The sequence below is a fragment of the Salarias fasciatus genome, chromosome 4 (assembly GCF_902148845.1).
Source record: "Salarias fasciatus chromosome 4, fSalaFa1.1, whole genome shotgun sequence".
In the NCBI taxonomy this organism is placed as follows: Eukaryota; Metazoa; Chordata; class Actinopteri; order Blenniiformes; family Blenniidae; genus Salarias; species Salarias fasciatus.
Window position 1 is genome coordinate 26464954 of NC_043748.1, and position 23822 is coordinate 26488775.

Sequence of the window (23822 nt, forward strand, 5' to 3'; positions counted from 1 at the left end):
ACAACAACCTGAGTTTCTCCACAAATGCATCCGATACGACTTCAGTAGATGAATGCTCGACCTCAACAACAGAGTCAGTCCAGGAGTCCACACAGGGATCAGCTGTGGACATTTGGAGCTATGATCATAACCGCTTCAAGTTATGAAATGTCACATGTTCAGACCAGCACGAGCCAGCCGTCCATGGAAAACACTTTCACTAATGTTGATTAGGGCTGGGTACCGTTGTATATTTTTCGGGTACAACTACTTTTTCGATACCTCACATACGGTACCGGTTCCTGAACGGTACTGTTTTCGGTTCCTGCCTTCACGGCGCACAGACGACATGACTGCATTTACACTTCCTGCCACTAGGTGTGCTGTTTGCATGTTCAACCTTATTTGACACAGACACCACAGAAGAAGAAGGGCTGCAGGCTGCAGGCTCTCTGCATGTTGTTAGAAAGAGTGTGAGCGGTAAGACGTGGTCACATGTTCAACGATGTGATGCACCGTTTATTCAGTAAAAGAGAAGAACTGAACCATCGTTTCCGCGCATGTTTATTGACCACGCAGCCACTTTAAGAACCGAAAGTGATACCCGTACGCATGTCTGTTCGGTACCGGTATATATCCAAGTTTTTCGGTCAGTACCACTGAGGTACCGTTAAACGGTACCCAGCCCTAGTGTTAATGCCAGCAGGTGTTTCAGTGTGTTGAGACCACTAAGCCTGTGGTCTGATTTCAACAGCTTCTATCTGCAAGCAAGAAAAGTTAATTCATGAAGTGCTTTTCACAGATAAAAGGCCATAACCTGCTGTATGGAATGTTGTAAAAGGCATACATATCGTTTTATATATCATAGATTTATCCAGTGAAATATTCAGCTAAAAGCTTCCCTGAATAAAAGTCTTCAAGCCCTTTTTGAACGAGTCCAGAGACTCGTCCACATGGACAGACAGGCGCACATGGTTGTCCTGGATTAGCTCTTGTTTGCCGAGTAGATTTAGAGTACATAAAGAGTTCCTCTGCATCTGGGCCAAGCTGTGAACAATGAGCCCAAATATATCAGGCCCACAGGGAGTTCCCTGCCCTCTGGGAACGTCACTGACTGTGACGGCACTGTTGCTGTTTTCATCAGGCAGCAAATCCAGGAAGACAACAAGACCTCTGAAGGTCAGACCAAAAAACAAAGTCCAAACGAATCCAGACACCCACCACGGACAAGGAACCAGGACACCAGGAACCTGCAGCCACAACACCAGGAACCAGGAACTAGGACAGCATTTCAGTTCAATTCAGCTTTATTTATCAAGTGCCAACTACAACACAGTCTTTTCCAGACACCTCTGCAGAGAAAGTCCAACAGATCCACCTGAGCAAGAACAGGCTGAGGGAAGGAAGGGAGAGAGAGGAGAACCCTGCAGAACCAGGCTCAGAGGAGAACCCTGCAGAACCAGGCTCAGAGGAGGAGAACCCTGCAGAACCAGGCTCAGAGGAGAACCCTGCAGAACCAGGCTCAGAGGAGGAGAACCCTGCAGAACCCTGCAGAACCAGGCTCAGAGGAGGAGAACCCTGCAGAACCCTGCAGAACCAGGCTCAGAGGAGGAGAACCCTGCAGAACCAGGCTCAGAGGAGGAGAACCCTGCAGAACCAGGCTCAGAGGAGCAGAACCCTGCAGAACCCTGCAGAACCAGGCTCAGAGGAGGAGAACCCTGCAGAACCAGGCTCAGAGGAGAACCCTGCAGAACCAGGCTCAGAGGAGGAGAACCCTGCAGAACCCTGCAGAACCAGGCTCAGAGGAGGAGAACCCTGCAGAACCCTGCAGAACCAGGCTCAGAGGAGGAGAACCCTGCAGAACCAGGCTCAGAGGAGAACCCTGCAGAACCCTGCAGAACCAGGCTCAGAGGAGGAGAACCCTGCAGAACCAGGCTCAGAGGAGGAGACTTTCTACTGTATCAGTTGGCGAAAGGGACAGAGGGAGGAAAAAATGGGACAGACAGATACATTTGCTAGATAACATGTTGCTTCATTTAAAGGTGCTGTAGGCAGGATTTTGCTAGTCAATGCTAATTTTTCTGTGTTTTCTTTGGATTAAATGTTAGAGTATCCACTGATAATTCTTCAGGAGTGTAGCACAATTGTGCTACGGTGAGGGCGCAGCGTTTCCATCTGTCTCTGTTCTGAGCTGAAAAGGATTCTTGACCGCTCCCGGTATCTTTGACCAATCAGAAGAGCCCCTGAGGCTCTATCCTGATTGGTCGAGGGGCGGTGCGACAAAGCTCTGCTTCTCGTGAACGCGCATGAGGAAGTCCAGGCCCGCATATTGACCTGCCTCGTCGGACATAACATCGTCAAAACTCCATGGAGGACACCGTCTGTTTCTACTGGAATTCTTAAAAAAAGCCTTTGACCCCAGGCCCGCCGTGAAAAGGTCACAGGTGAGTCAACCCGCCGGCGCAGGCGGCCGTGACACTGCCGGCCCCGCTCGGCACCCCGAGGTCGGCACGACTCCGGGTTTCAAATCGCCATCTTTGATGGGTCAAATCGACATCTTGCGAAGGTAATCCTGCCTACAGCACCTTCAAACAGAGATGTTCTTCTTTAACCAGGTTTAATTGAGGTTTAATAAATCTAAATTATGATCACTTGATAATCACTAAAAAGTAAAGATTTGGAGGAGAGGGATCAGATATTTAACAGTCCATATTTGACTACTTGGGTTTTTGTTCTCCTGTAGATTTAGTTTGAGTTTTGAGTAAGTCTCTCAGATTAACTCCTCTCCTTATGTGAACCTGTTGTCTGCTGAAGATGAAAACACAGATTGTGTCGTTTTTCTTCAATGTTTCACTGAACAGAAGAAGAGAGAGGAGTGTGTGTGGTGTGTGATGAGGGGGCGGGGCTTATGGGCAGTCAGTCAAATGGATTGATAGCTGGGGATGTTTGGACTGCCTGCTGGATGTTACCTGAGAACATGGAGTTGCCAGCGTAGGTAGACAGCAGGGCGGTTCCAGAAGAGGCTGAAGTTGTCGATGAAGCGAAGGTTGTGAGCTGAGCAGGACTGCTGGAGCAGGGGATCAAGCTGAGGAGCCTGGAGAAGAACCCAGCACCAATAAAGAGAGTCGGGAGCGACCCGCTGATGAAGACCGTCTTCCCGCAGCTTTCCAGAAAAACTGAAAAGCTCCTTCAAATCCTTTTTGGTGAGGCCGGAGTGTTGTCGCGTGAAGTCATTGTACCTGACATGAACCCGGCGAACAGAGGAGGGGGAGGACTGGAGGCTGTCACGGCGCCTGGGTGCCTCACTTCTCGGTGAGGAGAGGGCTCCAGGAGGAACGCGGCGGCCATGCGCGTGCACCGAGGCCCGCGTGCGGTGCGCCTCCGCCGGCCTTAGGGACCTCTGGAGCCTCCGTGGAGCAGCTCCGGGCCGTTTACCCAATCGGCCCCTGGAAGTCAGACGCCCGGGCGCCGCGACAGCCGAGGCCGAGCCAAAGTGCCTCTCTGCTGGGGAGAGGAGCTCCGCAACGCTCCCATCCGAGCTAATTGTGGCTAAGTTAGCAAAAATTGTCAGCCGAACCCCCTTGAAGACGGTGGACGAGCTGACTTTATGAAAACACTGGCGATGGATGAAGAAATATAGCCGAAATGAGTGATTTTGCAGAGATTATGTCCCGCGCTGAAGCGCCATTGCCGTGGCCCCCGCTAAGTGCGGCTAAATCGGTTGGATCTAAATAACTTCTGAAGGACTCCGAGCTGCACCATGTTTGTCTGAGAGAGTATATGAGCATGACACACCTAGAAATAAGGTCCAGGTGTCAAAAAACCAGAGTTGCCCTTTAAAATCAGTTTTAATCAGAAAACGTTGCTTTGTATTGAAGTGTATTATCTTATACAAAATACTGAGATGTAATTAAAATACAACAAATTGATAACAAATCCCCTCTATAATCCAATGAATATTTTCTGTTAAAACAGCATCACACTGGGTTTAACTCATTTTGGGCATCAGTCTTCATTCACCACAGCAAAACACGGTCCTGATTACTCAAAACATCAGAGTCAGGTTGAAATAATGATGATACGAGATTTGATGAAATCAGTCGACTGTATCGAGCCTGAACCAACAGTGGAAGTGGAGGAAGCTTGCTCTCTCTTCTTCTCAGGCCACTTGGAAGTTATTAGCATCATTCATGGTGGCTAGCCTGCATCCTCTATGCCCTGCATCGTGACTGACAGGCTCACAGTCTCTCTGGGCTTTAATCCCACTGAGCAGCCTGGACCTGGTTCAGTCAGGACTTCAGCTGCTTCTACAGCCTGAAAAACTGGACTTGTGTCCAGTCGATGCAGGAGGAGGCTCGGACACGGCGGCGGCTCCACCGGGTGATTTACGGCTTCATGGAGAGCAGGAGGACGGAGCAGCCGGCTGGCTCCAGACACCAGCGTCTCCAGGTAACATGAGCATCTCCACTGCTGCGCTGATGGGCTCATGACGTGGCCAGACTAAAAAAAACTGTCCACCGCTGCAGTCTGAGTCTGCCCAAGGGCAATCGCAGGTATTATTACTCAGGAGCAGCGCCAAATACGCCTGGATATATTGCTGACCTTCTTTTATTAAAAAAAAATAAGTCTGAATCTTCAAAAAAGTAAATCACATCTGGATCTGGAATGACTGTCATAAGACTGAAGCTATATGATTTCCAGGTTTTACTTTTCAAAAGTTAAGCAGGTAATGAGTCAGGGCGCTGCTGGCTTTCAGTGCAGCAGGATGTGAGTTCAGGTCTCCTGCTGTTTTCCATCAAACTGCATTTCACCTCTGTTTTATTGTAAAGTTCAGCCTGATCTGAAACCACTCTACTCTCTGTCAGGAAATACAACATTCTACTGCCGTGGAAAGGCTGGAAAGACTCACGGCTGCACAGCGTGGCCGGATGTCCAGGTGAGTCACCTGCCCCGCTGCGCTCACCTCAACGCCAGCCGACAGTGACACCTGCGCTCTCCAGCTCCAGCTGCTGACTTGCTGAGGAAAGATATGGCTGACGTCCTAATGAAGGAACTCTTACTTACTGTCCAGCTCAACCTGCGACTCTGAAGACACAGCTGGAGCAGGAAGAGGCTGCTGATGCTAGCATGGCTACACTGAGAGGAAATGGAATCTCCGGGAGCAGCAACGGCATCGCCCCCGTGAAGGCTGCCTCACCCTGCTGAGGGCATGCTGGCCCGAGCCGGCCTGCTCCCTTTCTGCTACCTGGTGACTCTGATGGCTGTGAACGGTTTCGAAGATGGCGAACATCTCGCAGCAAGCAGAGATTCATTGAGCCCAGTGGCAAGGCAGTGGAATGATCCCTCAGTGGGGCAGAATGCGTTCAAACACGGCGCCGTTGGCAGAGCCTGACAGGCCCGGCGTCGGAGACGGCGGCGTCACGGCTTCGTGGCCGTTTCACCACAGTGTAGCTTCACAACATTCAAACACTTGTTTGCCCTTCAGGGATCCCATCCGCCCTTAGACAGGTGAGCTCCTCTCATACAACCACAGTGCCCTCTTGTGGCCATATGAACCCATTTTCCCATATTTGGCTCCTGCAGTGCTAATGCGACTAAACTCAAGAAGAAATGTGAAGATCTAGAGTCCAGATGACGGAACAACAGCATCAGGACTGTGGAGTTCCAGATGGCAAGGTTCCTTGGTAAAGAAGGAATTCAGTCGGCAGAAAGAGCCGCTTTCGGACGTCAAGCGAGGCCCAAGCTGGCGAAGGACCGAGAGCCAGCGTGTGAATATTTCACCAGGCTGCATTCAGCTCCGCGGCACTGATGGTGTCCGGTTTGGACTCATCCACACACAGCTTCATATCACAGGACGGGGCCACGACGGAGTCTGTTTCAGCAGAAAAGCCAGACGCCAGGTCAGAACCGTGATCAGCAGCTGAGCTGGATTAACCCGTCCTGGGCAGACTCGCTGGTGCGTTTCCCTTCTGTCCATGTTGGTTTTGATTTGACTTGATAGGATGCATATTAACGTTTTGTCCGGCCAGCATGTTGTGCATTTGGTTGTGCATGTGTGTATATAAAACACTTTGCTGTGCTGGTGCATCTTGTCCTGCTCGTGTTGGCTCTGCTCGGCCTCCTGAGCTGCTCTCACATTTCGGAGAGCAGCTGGCGGTCACTGGGAGACGCTGCTGGAGCCTCTGTCTCCTGGTTGTTTAGGGACTACGGCTGTACGTTCTGCGGTGTTGTGGGGAGGATATTCCGCCTCAACTCTGTAGCTACTTGTGTTATTGTTGCTTATTCTATTTGAAAGATTAACACCAACATAAATGGGGAGCATTACTGCTTCAGACACACTGCTCAGATTTATTAGCTAAGTGTTATAAAATATACTCTTTCAGAGGCATGTGAAGCCGCATCAAGAAGTCAAAGGTGTTTACACATTTGAAGCTTTTACATTCTGCTGTGGTATTCTGACAGGATCGATACCCTCCCATCAAGACATGCTGAAGGACGCCAGGACTGAATACTTTACTGTCCTTATAACTGCAGGAAAGAAAAATCTGAAGGTTTTGTTTCGGAAACAAATCAGGAAGACGGAGTCAAAAGTCCAGTGAGTTTTTGCTCTTTTTTGTAAATAAGGCTGCCTCCATTAGATCAGCTGTTTGCCCTTTGATTCCAGTGCCTGGTCCTCACTTGCTCTGCAAGACATTGCTGATCTTCCTGGCCCATCGCAGTCCACAGGCCTGGTTCTGCTGGAGCTCAGGACAGAACACAGTCCTGGTTCTGCTGGAGCTCAGGACAGAACACAGTCCTGGTTCTGCTGGACTCTGTTGTGCCGTTGACACTGTAGACCACCACCACGAAACACAGACTTCGTGTTTGGAGTCGGTAACATTGTTTCTCACCATTCCTCTCTGGCAGAACGTTCAGTGTTGTTCTAAATGGAGAAAAGTCTGATACAGTTCTGCGGGGTGCCTCAGGGATCTGTTCTCAGTCCAGTTCTCTTTTGTTCCCTCTCGGCCAAATCATCAGACGTTACAGCTCCATTTCTTACACCTCTATGCAGACGACATGCAGCTGTACTGCTCATTCAGAGCTTCTGAGTTCCACACACTCTCTTCTCTAAAAGGTTCCCTGTCAGAAACGGAGACATGGCTAAATGTCACTTTTCTTCAACTAAGCAATGACAGAAACAGAAACTTGAATTCTAGCTGTGGACAATGTGATCCCAGACGTCAGAGAACACGTCAGCTTTACGGGAAACTGATCAGTCTGAGGCCAGACGTCTGGAGTTTTGTTCTACAGCTGTCCGTTGAGCATCACTCTGACAGCTGGTCAGGAACCGTTTCTACCATCAGAGGAACTTCTCTAGACCGCACCGCGATTCAGACTTCAGATTCATGCTTTCAGACGGCTGCAGCAGTCTGAACAGATCAGCTCTGGAATTCTGCACGTTGTTCACATGAACCACTCTCTTCTCCCCTCCGAGCTGAAATCCTCCATCACGGCTCTGATGGCTCACTGGCAGCTGCCCCCTCACAGCGTCACGGTGTCCCTCAGGGTTCAGTGTTTGCTCCCTTCCATTTCTTTATTCTACGGTCTCCAGCTGTGTGATGTTCCACCTCCACCCTCACCCTCACAGCCTCCAGCCACAGGGCAGAAACCTCACATGACAGCTGACTCTCTCACACAGATCAGATGGAATGATGACCCCCCCTCAAAAAAAAAGTCCCTGTCCCCAGACTCCACCTGTTGCTTCCACCACATAACTAAAGCAGTGTTCTTTCACCTCCACTCAGCAGTCCCCCCCCCCCCCCCCCCCCCCCCCCCCACACACACACACACACACACACAAACACACACATCAGTATAACCTGTCTCCTCACTGAGCTCCACCCAAACACCCACCTGTCATCTGTCCATCAGACCAACTCCTCCTGTCCAGGAGTGCCGCCTGCTCACCTGATGCTGGGCTGGGAGCCATGGCGCTCCGGAGCAGAGGCTGCCATGGCTTCGTCCAGAGGACAGAGGACGCTCACCTCAGCACCGTGGCTTCCACTTTAAATCATCTTCAACCATCTTCACAGGGGAGCGACAGCGGCGCTTTGCTGCCGTGGTTAGTCTACACCGTGAAACCCCGGTCACCTCAGGCTCGGTCGGTGACCTTTCACCCTGGGCGGAGGAGAGCGGGAGCAGAGGGAGACTTACCGCGATGCTGTGGAGATGCGCGCCGCTCCTCCTGCCTCAGCACCGGCTTCTGCGGGAGCGCGTCTCCCCGCACGTCTGCATGCAGCCCACCTGCAGCCGGGGCGGCCGCCGGGTCCTAGCGCGCGCCCTCCATCCCTCCATCCCTCCATCCCTCCATCCCTCCATCCCTCCTCCACCCCTCCTCCGTCAGCCCGCAGCACAGCGGCTGCTGCCGGAGCACCGGGCCATGATTGGACTGGCAGAGCGCGCGGACGTCCGACACGTCGTCCAATCAGAAAGAAGGAGCCCAACAGGAACATCTAAATATAGACAGGCGGTCACGTGAAGATAGTCACGCTCGATGAGCTGTACGCTGTGTGCGTGTGCGTGTGCGTGTGTGTGTGTGTGTGTGTGTGTGTCAGGATGTGCTTGAGGTTAGTGTGTGGTCATAAATGTTCTGTAGCTGTTGATGGAAAAATGTTCATCTTTTCTCTTTTCAATACATTTGATATCATTTTATTGATTAATTGATTGATTTATTCTACATAAAAACATACACTGAACAACTAACTCTGTTCCACTCTGGTAGTCCTGGTCCTTCAGTCTCTGGTAGTCCTGGTCCTTCAGTCTCTGGTGGTCCTGGTCCTTCAGTCTCTGCTAGACCTGGTCTTGATCTTCCTGGTCTCTTCTGCCTCTGGTTCTAGACTAGCTGAGCAGCAGGAGGGATAACTCTGCCTGCTTCCTCTGTTTCAGTGAAACTCTTCAGAAACGCAGTCTTTTACTCAGCTTTGGAACTAGGGTTTAAAACAGCACCTTGATCCATTTGGTGAATGTAGGATGAAATCCAAATGTCGTTCTGGAAAATTATTGGACAAACCAGTCCACCCATCAAGGCTTCCTCAGCATCCAGACCAGGAGGGTCATACATAAAGGTAGGAGGACTCCCATCGCCCTCTCAGAAGGCCTGAAGCTTTCAAGCCTCCAGGAGGGGGGTCAGGTCCAGCTGGTCTTCAGGGTCAGAAGAACTGAGGCAGCTGGATGAAGGGTGATTCTGGACCTTTACCGCTGAATTACTGATCAGCAGATTATCTGCTCCAGCAGCATCATGAATAAAGCCCAGGATCAGGTTTAGTCCAGCAGGAGATCCTCCACACGTCACTGACCTGAACGTTTAACCACCATCTGCCTGATTTCACTTCTGACTGGGAGAACAGTGTGTGTGTGTGTGTGTGTGTGTGTGTGTGTGTGTGTGGGGTGGCCAGAGGAAAGAATCAGTCCAGATACACACAAACCAATACTTAAGTACTTAATTTATTTACACAGTTTTAAAATTCACAAATACAGTGGCATTACAAATGAGGAGCCCAGAGTCCGGAGTGGAGAGAGGTTCCATCAGTCCACAGTCCAGATGCATTGTGGGACATGATCAATCATCTCCACTTACAGTTAAAAAACTGAAAAAAGAGACAATACAAGAAGTGAAGTGAGGCGGACAAGACGGCCTCAAGAACCCCCCAGGGCAAGAGAGCTCCTGCTCTTCATCATCATCATCATCATCATCAGTGAGACACAAGTTAATTCGTCACTTTGAGCCAAACCTAAACACCACAGAACAGGTGAACCACCCTGGAACCACGAGAACGGCCTACAACACTGTCAGTCTACACTACGTTTCTACTGGAGAGGCAGGGGACCGCGAGAGCCCAGGGGACCAGGAGAGCTGCGAGAGCCCGGGGGACCGCGAGAGCCCGGGGGACCAGGAGAGCTGCGAGAGCCCGGGGGACCCGCGAGAGCCAGAGGACCGCAAGGGCCCCGGGGACCTGCAAGAGCCCGGGGGACCGCGAGAGCCCGGGGGACCCAGAGAGCTGCGACAGTCTGGGGGACCAGAAGAGCTGCAAGAGCCTGGGGACCGTGAGAGCCCGGGGGGACCGCGAGAGCCCAGGGGACCCATGAGAACCAGGGAGAGCCGCGAGAGCCTGAGGGACCAGGAGAGCTGTGAGAGCCTGGGGGACCGCGAGAGCCTGAGGACCGCAAGAGCCCGGGGGACCCGCGAGAGTCCAGGGACCCAGAGAACCGGGGGGACCAGGAGAGCTGCGAGAGCCTAGGGACCCAGAGAGCCCCGGGGGACTGCGAGAGCCCGGGGGACCGCGAGAGCCTGAGGGACCAGGAGAGCTGCAAGAGCCTTGGGACGGCGAGAGCCCGGCGGGACCGCGACAGCTGCGAGAGCCCGGCGGGACCGCGAGAGCCCGAAGGACCAGGAGAGCTGCGAGAGTCCGGGGGGACCATGAGAACCTGGGGGATCTGGAAAGCCTGACCTCTCAGTGGAGCCAGATGAGTCCACCGGCCCCCAGAGGCCCCCCACTGGGCTCCGACGCTCCCTCCAGGTTTGAGCTGGGGTTTCTCTGCTCTCAGCTTGCCTCAGTTCGTGCTTTCTACCAGGGGTATCAAACATGTGGCCTGTGGGCCACATCTGGCCAGCTGCAGGGCTCAATATGGACAGACGGACTTCAGGGTTTGAACATGACTGATGCTGACTCCAGGACCAGCAGCCTGGACTCTGAGGACAGCAAACGACTCCAGGTCAACTTCAGAAGGTGATCCAGTGGTTCTGGCCCCTGACGCTGATGGACCGAAACACACCAGAAACACACGGCGGGTCAGGACCAGGTCCAAGGGACAGGACCAGGTTGAGACCTGGTCCAGGACCAGGTCCCTGGTGAGAGGTGGAGATGCCTGAAGCAGGACCGCGAGGAGGCGAGCTGCTGCTGGTGTTTCTGGAAGCTTCTCCAGCGATGACGGTCAACTGCGTCACCAGCAGGGTCAACATGTGAACTTTGACCCCTGGACTGGAGCTGGAGATTTCTCTATCACTGGACAGAGACCTGGCTTATTTGCATGGTTTATGACCCCCGGCTGCAGGGTTCTGTCTCTTCAGCTGGGACAAGGTCAGAGGTCAACTCCAACAACAAAGGAAAACAACAGGTTCTGGTTCAAAGTGAAAGCAGAGGAACAAGTGAGGAGGAGGAGGAGGAGGAGGAGGAGGAGACACGGTAGCTACAAAGAAAACAGCATCATCTCCAACCCTCAGAGGCTGGAGAACTAAGACTGAAACACACACACACACACACACACACACACACACACACACACACACACACACACACATCCAGTGTGTGGTCGTTCACAGCTTCCCACTACAGACTCAAAGCAACATGTCTCCCTGTCCGGTGTCCAGAGCACCTGAGGACGCCCCCTACAGGAGGAGGAGGACACTGAGCTGGGCCGCGGACAGGAAGTGGGGCCGGCTGGACACGCCCACTGCTCAGCTGGAAGCTGCGGCTGCTACCGCCAAAGTGGTTGTTAAGGCAACCAAACTGCGCTCCACCTGCTACGTACAGAAACACGCACGCTCAAACACACACACACACACACACACACACACACACACACACGCACGCACGCACACACGCATGTGCGCGCCCACCCACACACACACACACACACACACACACACACACACACACACACACACACACACACACACACACACACACGCACGCGCGCGCGCACACGCACGCACACACGCCCTAGCTTGGCAGGAGTGCAGCAAGAATCTTGCGCATTAGTCGGCAGTCCTGTGTGTGTGTGTGTGTGTGTGTGTGTGTGTGTGTGTGTGTGTGTGCGTGCGTGTGCGTGCGCGGCCGGTGGTGCACGCTGAGGCCTCCGTGGTGCAGGTGCAGGTGGGTGGAGGTTTCACCGTGGAGCTGCAGACTGGAGGCCGCTGGGCGTGACCCTGGACAGAGCCTGTGGACAGAGAGAGGGCCTCATGATACGTTCATTAAGTGTCTCGTCACATTTCTTTGATTTTTGTATGCAAAATCCCTCATGCTAGCTTGTGAACCGCTAGCAATATCTCGATAGCTAGCGTTAGCATCGGTGCTAGCTGCAGCTCTCTCCCTCCAGCTTGTGGGGAGTTTCAGGGGCAGCTGGTCTCTCCCAGACCCCGTACTGCTGCTGTAAACCAGCTGTGCCTGACTCAGCCTCCAGTCAGAACAGCTGCCGCAGCGCTCCGCCCGCCGTTAGCTGCCATGGCGTCAACTTGAACATAGCACTGGCTGTGGCTTTTTTTTTTTTTTTTAAACATTGTTAACACTGCTCCGTATGTATTTATTCTGCATGTAGATAGCTGCACTAGAGGAAACATCTAGTTAGTTCATGTTATTATCTGAAGGCTTCAGGAAACATCATCGCTCCACAAAGGAGAAAACAGAACGAGGAGGAGGAAGTGACGTGAACACGGTTATTGATTTTTCCTAAACCGTTATGATTTATTATCCGTGTAGACGTGGACACCCCGACTCAATGCACAGACCTACAAGGGCCAGAGGGTCTACAGGGTCCAGAAGGTCACTATTGGAGGGATGTGGAGAGCCCTGCAGCAGAGCATGCTGGGAGTGGGCAGCTCGGCAGCCTGGGAGTTTAGCTGTACTGTGGAACTAACCCTCTACTGGAAGTGAACCTCTGGTCAGGAAGATCAGTAAAGATCAGAGAATAAAGGGTTTAGAAGGGTCAGCTGGCTGCTGCACTGTCTGGCCTCCGGGGGGCGCACTTGGCTCAGGCAGGGGAGGAGAGGAGCTCCGTCCCAGGCTTCCTGACGGGGTTTGGCCCTGAATCAAGCAGACAGAACCACTATAAAAAGGTAGGAGAGTGACCTGGTTCAGCCTGCAGGAGGAGAGACAGTGGAACCTGAATCTTAACCTCACTGTGTCTGGAGACAGTCCCCAGAAACGCTTTCCATTAGTTCTCTTTCAAAAGAATCTTTACATCTCTGTTCATGACTCTCAGCAGATTTGATGGTCTCAGTTTTCATGTTTTAGAGTTTTGACTGAACTATGGACATTTTCTGACACTGTTGAAACGTGACAGCTGGACAGTAACTTGCTGGGTGTATTCCTGAAGCTGGCTCAGCTCCGTTCAGCCTGGTCCTGGACCCAAACCAGATCACCCGGCACAGCCAGGGACCGAGGCTCGCACTGAGACACGGTCCGCCCGGCCTCCGCCCGGCGCGCTGAGTACCTGTGAGGTGGACATGCGAGACGTGTCCTGGCGTCCCGTCAGGTCTGAGGACGAGATGTTGACCGGAGCTCCACGATGGAGACGCATGCTGACTTTCCTCTCCTTCTCCAGACCTGAGAATCCAACGAGACACGCATTAAGGTTCCCAACCGCCAGCAGCCAGACGTAGGGAGTGTGACGGTGTGTGTGTGTGGGTGTGTGTGTGTGTGCATGCTGACCGGTGTGTGAGGACGGGTTGAGCGGGGACGGTGCTGCTGCGTCCTGATTGGCCCGGGCCCTGCCTGAGGCCCCGGCCAGGCCCCGGGCCCCGGGGTTCCTGCTGTGCCTCAGCCTCTCCTCCCGGTCCCGGCGCTCCCTCTCGGCGTCCTCCATGGCCCTGTTAGCACCCTGAACCCCGCCCCCGTGGTTACACACACCTCACACACCTCGGCCACGGCAGACACACACTCAGCAGCCGCTGCACTCACAAACTTGAGCATGTTCCAGTCGAAGACGTAGTCGTAGGAGAAGCCCTGGCGGTGGAACAGGTTCCTGAAGAGCTGCCGCAGGTACGAGTAGTCCGGCTTGTCGTCGAAGCGCAGCGAGCGGCAGAAGTTCAGGTAGGTGGCGAACTCGGCTGAGGGTCAGAGACACGGGAGCGGGGTCAGACGGGGTCAGACGGGGTCAGAGGCGGCGTGGAGGCAGCGTGGAGGCAGCAGGGACCTACAGGGGTAGCCTTTACACAGCACCTCGATGGGCGTGGACATCTTCTTCTCGCTGATGCGTTCGTACTTCTGCCTCTTGGTGGCGGCCTTGAGGCCCTGCCAGGGCAGCGAGCCCAGGTTGAAGTACATCAGGACGTAGCCCAGCGACTCCAGGTCGTCGCGTCTGGACTGCTCTGTGTTCAGAGGGGGAGGGGGTCAGGGCCGCCGCTTCCACCGGGCCGGCGCCCCAGAGCGCCCCGGGTCTTACCGATGCCCAGGTGGGTGTTGATGGAGGCGTAGCGGGCGGTGCCGGTCAGGTTCTTGTTCTCGCGGTACGGGATGTGCTGGTGCGTGCGGGCGTCACGGTACTTCTTGGCCAGGCCGAAGTCGATGATGTAGACCAGGTTGCCCTTCTTCCCCAGACCCATCAGGAAGTTGTCCGGCTTCACGTCTCTGTGGATGAAGTTCTTGGAGTGGATGTACTCGATGCGGCTGATCTGGGAACGGGATGAGGAGTCAGAGTCAGGCCCTGGAGAACCCTGCTGGACTGAGGTCTGCTTCAGGGACCGGCGGCGCCGAGAAAACCACCCCGCTGCCGCGATGAACCGCGGGAAAAACCAGCATATGGGAGACCAGAAAAACCCCATTTCGGACATTCCAAGGAAAAATTATCTGTCGACATAACTATCGGATGGAGGACTCCAAAAAGAGGTCTGCACAGAAAATGACACGAGAAAAAAATCCGTGACTGAAAACCCCAACAGAAACGATGCACTTCTGTGAGCGGTTCGGTGCAGCTGGGAGTCAGATCTCACCTGGTTCAGTGTTTTATTTACAGCAGACTGAACGTACTCACCAGTGCCTGAACCCTATCTATCCAGTCCCTCTCTGCGCTGTGTGCAGGCCACAGGCTGAGCTCTCATTACTTTACATGGAGCCTTCCAGCTGATGGTCCTGAAGCTGATTGGCCGAGCCGGTGGAGCTGCTGGTTTACTGAGAAGCTTGGACGACCGCTGGTCTCAGGCCGAGTGAAGACAGCTGGCTGCTGTTTCACACTCACTCCTCGGGGCAGTTTGGGGTCACCAGCTCACCCGACATGCATGTTTCTGGACTGGGGGAGGGAGCTGCAGTACCAGGAAGGAGCCCACACACACACGGGGAGAACATGCAAACTCCACGCAGAAAGGCCCCGGCTGGTATTTGAACCTAAGACCGTCGTGCTGAGAGGCAAACCAGTGCAGGTCTGCGCCGCCCTGCACTGGTGTCATCCAGCACTGCTCTGTGTTTGCTAGCTGTTGGTTAACAGAGGTGTTCTGAGAGGAGACTGGTGCCGGTCTGGTGTCACAGAACGCCTTCACGTTCCAGCTCTCTTTCTGCTTCAGCACCTCTCCTAACGTGGATGCTGTAATCCCAGTACGCAGCCCAGCGCGCTGCATGAGACAGAGCTGAAACACGCAGGACGGCGGCCCTCGGGGACCGGGACTCAAGAGGAGCTGCAAAAACTAATCCAGCGCTGCTTCATGGAATCCGTACTGGCTCATACTGAACATAGTCTGACCACAGGTGAGGAGGAGGATTGGAGTATGCAGTTGGAACAGCGATACTAGCCAGTAGAGCTGGTTGGCAGCAGTGACAGTACCGAGTAGTTTGGGTGCTCACCATCTGGTCGGCCAGCAGCAGGACGGTCTTCAGGCTGAACTTGCGGGAGCAGAAGTTGAAGAGGTCCTCCAGACTGGGCCCCAGCAGCTCCATCACCATCACGTTGTAGTCTCCTTCCGCCCCGCACCACTTGATGGTGGGGATCCCCACTGAAAGAGAGAGCACCGGGTCACACTGGGTCCTCAGCCTGCATCCAGTCTCCTGCTGGCTCCTGACGCTGCCTTCTAAAGACAGACGGCTGCCTCTGGACAGAATGTCCCTGCTGCCTCTGAGGACACCGAGCCTTCCAGCTCAGTGTCCTCGCCTGCTCTGCAGGACCCGGCTCTCAGGAGGGCTGGCCGACTTTATACAGCGAGTGAAAGACTGAAGGTCTGCCCTCACTGACCAGCACTACTAATGCTGGACCAGCTGGACCAGCAGAACCAACAGGACCAGCAGAACCAACAGGACCAGCTGGACCAGCAGAACCAACAGAACCAGCTGGACCAGCAGAACCAACAGAACCAACAGAACCAGCTGGACCAACAGGACCAGCTGGACCAGCAGAACCAGCGGAGTGTTTTCATTATAATGTCTCAGAGACAATCAATATTATCAGGTTTTTGTAAGAACGGACCTTCTGTCATTGGACTGCAGAGACCACTGTGCGAGACGTCAGTGGACATTTGAGCCAGGATTACTATTGCAACAACACATCATCAGCAGGGTAAAACTAGCCTGTCTCACGACGGTCTAATCCAGCTCACGTTCCCTGTTAGTGGGTGAACAATCCAACGCTTGGTGGATTCTGCAGAGGACAGCTGCTCCGCTCTGTTTGTGCTTTCAGCCTGTTTAGATTTTCTCCACACTTGTGAAGGAAGGACTGAGGCTCAGTGGTGAACCAGACTCTGCAGTCCCCTCCGTCCTCCTGACAAACTACAGAGTCTAGACTCCTTCAAATGTGGTTGAAAAAGGGAAAGAACAACACAAAGGTCTTTTGTCTTCCACTGTAAACTAGTCCTCAGTAAAAGCTCTGTGGGGATGACAGTCAGGATTGGTATTAGCCTCAGTTCTCAGCTTAAAATAATGTTTTAGAGAAATCAGGGAGACCAAACCACAATTAAAGCTGCTGATATTTCTTGTAATAATAATAATGCATTGGTTTTATACAGCGCTTTTCTGGCTCAAAGATGCTTTACATTGCATTCTTCATTCTCTCCATACTGGGTGGTGGTAAGCTGCTGCTGTAGCCTGGGGCAGACTGATGGAAGCGAGGCTGCCAGTCTGCGCCATCGGCCCCTCCCACCACCAACCATTCACTCTCACACCTTTCATACTTAGGCAAGGTGGGTGGAGTGTCTTGCCCAAGGACACAACGACAGTTTTACGCCTGAGGGAGCGGGGATCGAACCGCTAACCTTCCGGTTATGAGACGACCCGCTCTACCATCTGAGCTACTGTCGCCCTAGGAGTGTGTCTGCACAACCGTCAAATGTCATCTGTTCTCTCAGGCGGTTGACATGCAAACGGTTCAATACTGCCCCGAGAGGACAGTCTGAACCGCCACACAGAGCCAAAGGGGACAGTGTGTCCGAGGCTACAGCTGGACGGACCGGGCCAAGGAGCTGGGGCGCTGCAGGAACCACCGCTCAGCACCACCCCGCCGGGAGCAGGGGACAGCTCTGTGGACAGCTCTGCACCACCTGTCCCAGCCTCCAGGCGCTACCTGTCATGCTCGTCACGGTACTGTGTTCATGTTGCGTGTTGTGAAGTGTGTCCGTCTCCCTCCAGCAGCTCGTCCTCTGCATGTAAAGAGTTCTGATCTACAAGGAGCAGGAAGCAACACTGGATGTTGGCAGGGAGGGATCCTGATGTTTCTGCCAACAGGAAGTACATTTATTGATTGTATTTATGACATTTTCCTTTTTTAAAGAACCTTGTTTAATGTTTTCAGTGTGTGTAGAAGCACCTTTTTGAAAACATTTCCACAGTACTGTGACAGTAATGATGACTGTGGTAATTTGCTGAGATTTACGTTCCTAATGGTTCTTCACTGCGGTCTGAACCAGTCAGTGAAACACGTCTGTGAACACAGCAGACGGAGTGCTACACATGAATAAGTCATGTGAGGTGAGGACCACGAGTCCAGTCTGGAGACACCGAGGTGACTGAGGGGACAGAGGAGCAGAGGCCCGCCTCAGCAGGTCCGCTTCCTGTCAGGATCTGGATCTGAAGGCTTCAGTCCTGGGTGTGGGAGGAATTCGTATTATTCTGAACATCCTGCAGACAGAAGCAGCTGAAGTGTCCGCTCAGCTTCAGGATGGACACATCAGCTGCAGGGTAACAAGAGACCCGCCGGGCTGGTCCGGTCCACCAACCTCCAGGAGACGACGAGTACACCAGAGGCTTTATTTCACTCAGGTCCATGTTCCAACATGCACGACAGAAAGCAGCGGACACCGCGGCGCTGTACCTCCACCCTGCATCATCTTGTAGATCTTGCTCTCGATGTGGAGCTGAGGGTGTTTGGTCTTCACACACTCCAGCTTGATGGCCACCTCCTCCCCCACCGAGATGTCTGTGCCTGGACAGAGACAAGGACAAGACGGCTGAATGACGCGCAGCATGTCCCCGGTCCGACAGCCCCGGTCCCCGGTCCAGACAGCCCCGGTCCCCGGTCCGACAGCCCCGGTCCCCGGTCCAACAGCCCCGGTCCCCGGTCCAGACAGCCCCGGTCCCCGGTCCGACAGCCCCGGTCCCCGGTCCAGACAGCCCCGGTCCCCGGTCCAACAGCCCCGGTCCCCGGTCCAGACAGCCCCGGTCCCCGGTCCAGACAGCCCCGGTCCCCGGTCCAACAGCCCCGGTCCCCGGTCCAGACAGCCCCGGTCCCCGGTCCAACAGCCCCGGTCCCCGGTCCGACAGCCCCGGTCCCCGGTCCAGACAGCCCCGGTCCCCGGTCCAGACAGCCCCGGTCCCCGGTCCAGACAGCCCCGGTCCCCAGTCCAACAGCCCCGGTCCCCAGTCCAACAGCCCCGGTCCCCGGTCCAACAGCCCTGGTCCCCGGTCCAGACAGCCCCGGTCCCGGTCCTTCAGTCTTCCAGCATGCTGCTGGTGTTTCACACAGACAGAGAGGAGGGACAGTGTGCTTCATGTATCTCCACAGCTCTGCAGGGGGAGTCCTGCTCAGACATGAAGACACCCAGACTCCACCCTCACAGGAAACTGACAGAGGATGCTCCAGATCTGCCAATATGGAGGTGGTGTCCATCCTCCATTTAAACCCGGTAACCAGACACCAGGTTACACACACACACACACACACACACACACACACACACACACACACACACACACACACACACACACAGAAAGTCCTCGTTTCACAGATTACACATGAATAAAATGGTGTTGAGAACAGGCTGAATATAAAATAAAGCCAGTGTTCCTGAGCTGCCTGTAATTTGGCACCGTGCTCAGGAAATCATCCAGAGGTTTGCTCTCATCTTTTCTGTCCACAGTAACAAAACCAGCTGGCGTTGAGCTGGACTGATCCAGCCTCAGAGAGAGGCAGCGGGTCTGGATTCACTTCATCACAGCAGTCTGTCTGTAGAGGTCTGCAGTTAGCGCACTAGCTTAGCCACTGGCGTCAGTCTGCAGTTAGCGCACTAGCTTAGCCACTGCGAGATTACAGGATCGCACGGGAACTGCATGATCTGGCGAGATTTCACCCACCAACAGAAAGCTCTCCAAAAACTTCTACATAACATCATCGTACAAATACGGAGTTTCTTAACTTCTAACAAAACCAGCTGTGCAACCAGCACCAGTTGGGAGAGGAGAAGACGAGCTGATGTGATCGGAAGTCTTCTTCTGACGGTATCAGCTGGTCTCCTCTCCAGCTCTGGCCTGGTTTTCCTCGTCCGGTGTAAAGGACGAGCAGAGCCTCCTCAGCTCAGACTGACATGCAGACTGTAGTTTAGGCAGGAGGCCAGCAGAGGACTCTCTCTGGACTGAACAGCCCCACCGAGCCAGAGAACCTGCTCCATGTGGGAAAAGGTCATGTCTTCGTGGAGCCACACCAACACACCTCCCCCGTGGTTCAACATGTGAACACAGCCTGAAGAACCAACCGCAGGACGTAGGGCTGGGCGATATGGCAAAAAAAAATGATCACGATATTTTTTTTTTTATATCATTCAATCTCGATTAAAATCACGATATGCTATATTGTTTTTAAACCAGTTTTAATGCATCTGCACTGAAAACTAGAACTATAGAATAGTTTAACATTTTATTAACAAACCAAGCAAATAGCAATGCAAATTAAATATAAACATAGAAAAATATAAGAACAATCTCACTTAACAGTGCAGTAAATGGGAAAAAAAATCTAGCACCAAGACAATAAAATCCTGCGATGCACCGTTTTTTCAGTAAAAGAGAAGAACTGAACGATCGTTAGTTAAAGTGTGACAGTTTACAGCCCTGAGGACTTTTGCTGCTATAAAAGATTAAAAAGCTAAAGAAACCCTGTGGGGATAATGAAGGTGCTTTAGAATGTAAACATTATTTTCAAGTTCTGATGCTAAATATGCTGCTGCCATCATTAATGCTTGCATCAAATGTACAAAATTTAAATAATCTAGATTGGACAGATTAGACTTAAAATGTAACGGTGCAAAACTACAATAATATAAAAAAAATAGACAAAATTAATCATTTTTCTCCTCTTACAATGTTGCTCGTATGGTGCAGTGGCCTGAAAAGACGACACTGGCTGCGTTTACGTGCCGTCAATATTCGTGTTAAGATAAATATTCTGGTTTCTGAAACATTTGGAGTAACCCCAGGGAGATCCTCATTCAGACCACGGCCACAGACGACGCCATGACTGCATTTACACTTCATGCCACTAGGTGTGCTGTTTGCATGTTCAACCTTATTTTACACAGACACCACAGAAGAAGAAGGGCTGCAGCGCTGCAGGCTCTCTCTGCATGTTGTTAGAAACAGAGCGTTGGCGGCAAGACGTGGTGACATGTTCAATGATGCGATGCAGCGTTTTTTCAGTGAAAGAGAAGAACTGAACCGTCGTTAGTTAAACTGGATCACCAGTAGTTCCTGGACTCAAAAGACCAGATTCTTTGCGGATCGGTGAGCTAGCAGTGGTGAGCTAGCAGCAGTGAGCTAGCGGCGGTGCGGGTGGAGCAGCCTGTCCTGTCAGCAGCAGCCTCATCTTCAGAGGAAAACGCCAATACATGGCTGACTTCCTCTGCTTCGCTGCTCCACGTTCAGCTCCATCTCTGTTTACTTCTCAGACAACTTGCAGGCGGAAGTTGAGCAGGAAAAAGTCAACTGTGTCACGTGCATTTCTGCCATGTCTGATCGAGTAAATGCGCTCACAGCTGATCACCGTGATCGACTGGAAATTAATCGCGATCACCAATGACGATCATATAATCGCCCAGGCCTAGCAGGACGTCACGCTCCGACGTGGATGGAAAACACAAGCAGAGAGAGCCTGTTCCAACCTGTCCTGTCTGGAACGCTGTAGTGTCCAGTCTGCTGTGATCTGACAGGCAGCGGGCCACACACACACACACACACACACCACACACACACACACACACACACACACACACACACACACACACACACACACACACACACACACACACACACACACACACACACACACACACACACACACACACACACACACACACACACACACACGGAGACTTTAGGGCCCGACCGAGTGGTTGTGAGGATCCATGGTTAAAGTGTGAGCCCCCCCTCTGAGAGGCTGGAGGGCTGTTCTCAGAACAGCCGGTGTCTCTGAGGGTTCCAACACTTCTCCATGAAACACTGGCATTCTTATGGACGGCGGTCACAGGAGGTCTGCCTGACGTGTCCACAGGGGGCACATCCAGGAGCACACCTGGTGGGCGGGGCTGTGGGCGGGGTCTGAACAGTCCACCCCGAGAGTTCACTCTGAGCCAACATGGAGTCACAGCTGGTTTCCTCAGTCCAGAGACGAGCCTCCTGGAGACACACGAGGAGAGACATCAGCGGAGCACTGCTTGGAGTGTGGGACTGGCCCCCCCAGCTCTGGACCTCAGCCAGTCCAGGACCGCTCAGAGCTGATGGGTTTCAACCCGGCCCCACTGCCAGCGCTGTTTCAACCAGTCCAGCTGGAGCTCCTTTAGTAACACCGGCTCCAAGGCTGGAGGCCACAGAGAGAAAACTGCCGAATACCCACAATGCTTTTCAGCAGGGCCACCACTCCTCCGCCGGAAGGTCTGGACCTGCTCCAGGTTTCTGCTCTTATGTAAGCCGCCCGGTCCCAGACCTGCACTGACTCATCAGGTGTCTGTTACACAAGCAGCAGTCAGACGGGTACCGGGCTCACCCCTCCCCCCACAGCACGGGCCGCAGCTCCCGGTTCAAACCCCACAGGCCCACCTGTCCACTAACCCACAGCTCCACACCGATCACTGCCGGACACCAACAGCGGCTGCTACCATGACAACCAGCTCGACCAGCATCCGACAGACAGGACAGTCCAGTTCCTGCTTCCTGTGGACCGGGTGGTGGACAGACAGGAGGGGAGGAGGAGCAGCAGGTGGGGCAGGTGGAGCAGCAGCAGGGGGGGCAGGTGGAGCAGCAGCAGCAGGCGGGGCAGGTGGAGCAGCAGCAGGGGGGGCAGGTGGAGCAGCAGCAGCAGGCGGGGCAGGTGGAGCAGCAGCAGGGGGGGCAGGTGGAGCAGCAGCAGCAGGCGGGGCAGGTGGAGCAGCAGGCGGGGCAGGTGGAGCAGCAGGCGGGGCAGGTGGAGCAGCAGGCGGGGCAGGTGGAGCAGCAGGCGGGGCAGGTGGAGCAGCAGAACTAAATCAGAGTGGTTATGTAAGGCGCTGGCAGCCGGGTCAGATTACGGTGAAGCGAGCTTCTGGCTGCGTCAGCAGGTTCTCCGGCCAGCGTCTCACAGCAGGCTGAACCGAGCCCCGGGTTCTCCAGCCGGGCCTCCACTCTGGATGTTCTCCACAGAGCTCCTCACGCCCAGGCCCGGTCCTCCACTCAGAAAGCCTGTCTTTAACAGAGACGGTCCTGCACAGAGACACTGTCCAGCAAACTGTCCCTTCATTCAAGACCTGCTGATCATAACAGCGCCTCAGAGACGCCCGGGAACCGGGCTCACACTGCAACACCTGAAAACAGGGGTTCGGGGTTTGAGGGGTTATCAAGCATATGGCCCGAGGGCCTACACAGGTCCAGCAGAGGGCCCGATGTCCTCCCCTGCAGAGAGCGAGGCTGAGCACAGAAAACCTGGAGCAGGTCTGGACAGAACACCGAGACCTGAGCCAACAGGCCAGAGACCCCCCGGAGCACCAGATATACAGCCAGACCACACCGCTCTGGGGTGGGGGGCAGCCTGGACCCGCTTCGGTCTCTCTTTGAGGACACTACAGCGGATCAGGTGTGTGAGGCTGAACTGGACCGCTGGGTCCACAGCGACGGGTTCAGAGCTGGACCCTGGAGATTCACTGCAGTTCCCTGCAGCCTGTGTGGCCCTGAATGATTTTCCAGGTGGTCACTGATCCGCTGGGCAGTCTTCTCCTCTGTGATCCAGTCTGACGGGTCTGATGTCCTCCAGGACAGATCCAGCACTGATCCAGGACGGATTCCACACTCCGTTAAACACACTGAACCAGTTTCTGGTCATGGAGACGGAGAAAACCAGGCAAGGCCGAGGAGGAGCAGATAAGACATGTCAACACGACACACACACACACACACACACACACACACACACACACACACACACACACAGCAGCGGAGTGAGACAGAAGCACTGTCCGCTGGTTGATTATACTGACAGAGTTCGTCTCGCACCACAGAGCAGTTTCCTTCAGTTAGCCTGGCAGCTAACGGACAGCTGATCCACTGCAGCCTCCAGGAGCGGGACAGCAGGATCCCCGTCCCATTAGAGGACACAGTGTCCACAGGCAGTGTCCCCACACAGTGTCCACACACAGGCAGGACTGCCTTCTGGAGACTCACCCAGATAAATGTCCCCGAACGAGCCGCTGCCGATCTTCCTGCCCAGCCGGTACCGGTTCCCCACTCTCAGCTCCATGGCGGCTGCTGGTCGGGCTAGCCTGCTGCTCGCTGCTCCGGGAGGGGAATCAGACGGTGTAGCGCCGGGGAGTCGGTGTGTGAGCGGGATAAGGGAATCCGGTCCTCGGAGCAGCGGACACTGGTCTCGTCTCTTCTCTG

At 53.9% G+C, this 23822-nt stretch overlaps 1 protein-coding gene across 1 annotated transcript in view; it reads right to left on the reverse strand.

The window, feature by feature from the left end:
• Window positions 1–9444: 9444 nt before the first annotated feature.
• csnk1da (casein kinase 1, delta a) overlaps window positions 9445–23822 on the reverse strand; it is a 14592-nt gene continuing 214 nt past the window's right edge. Inside the window, exons 1-9 of the mRNA XM_030088638.1 lie at window positions 23607–23822; window positions 18022–18132; window positions 15570–15718; window positions 14179–14407; window positions 13934–14104; window positions 13695–13843; window positions 13446–13614; window positions 13228–13340; window positions 9445–11955 (exon numbers count right to left, since the gene is read on the reverse strand). The exon at window positions 23607–23822 is cut by the window's right edge and continues 214 nt beyond it. Of these exons, the coding sequence (XP_029944498.1) occupies window positions 11905–11955; window positions 13228–13340; window positions 13446–13614; window positions 13695–13843; window positions 13934–14104; window positions 14179–14407; window positions 15570–15718; window positions 18022–18132; window positions 23607–23682 (1218 nt within the window). The 5' untranslated portion in view covers window positions 23683–23822 and the 3' untranslated portion in view covers window positions 9445–11904. The remainder of the gene's footprint in view (window positions 11956–13227; window positions 13341–13445; window positions 13615–13694; window positions 13844–13933; window positions 14105–14178; window positions 14408–15569; window positions 15719–18021; window positions 18133–23606) is intronic.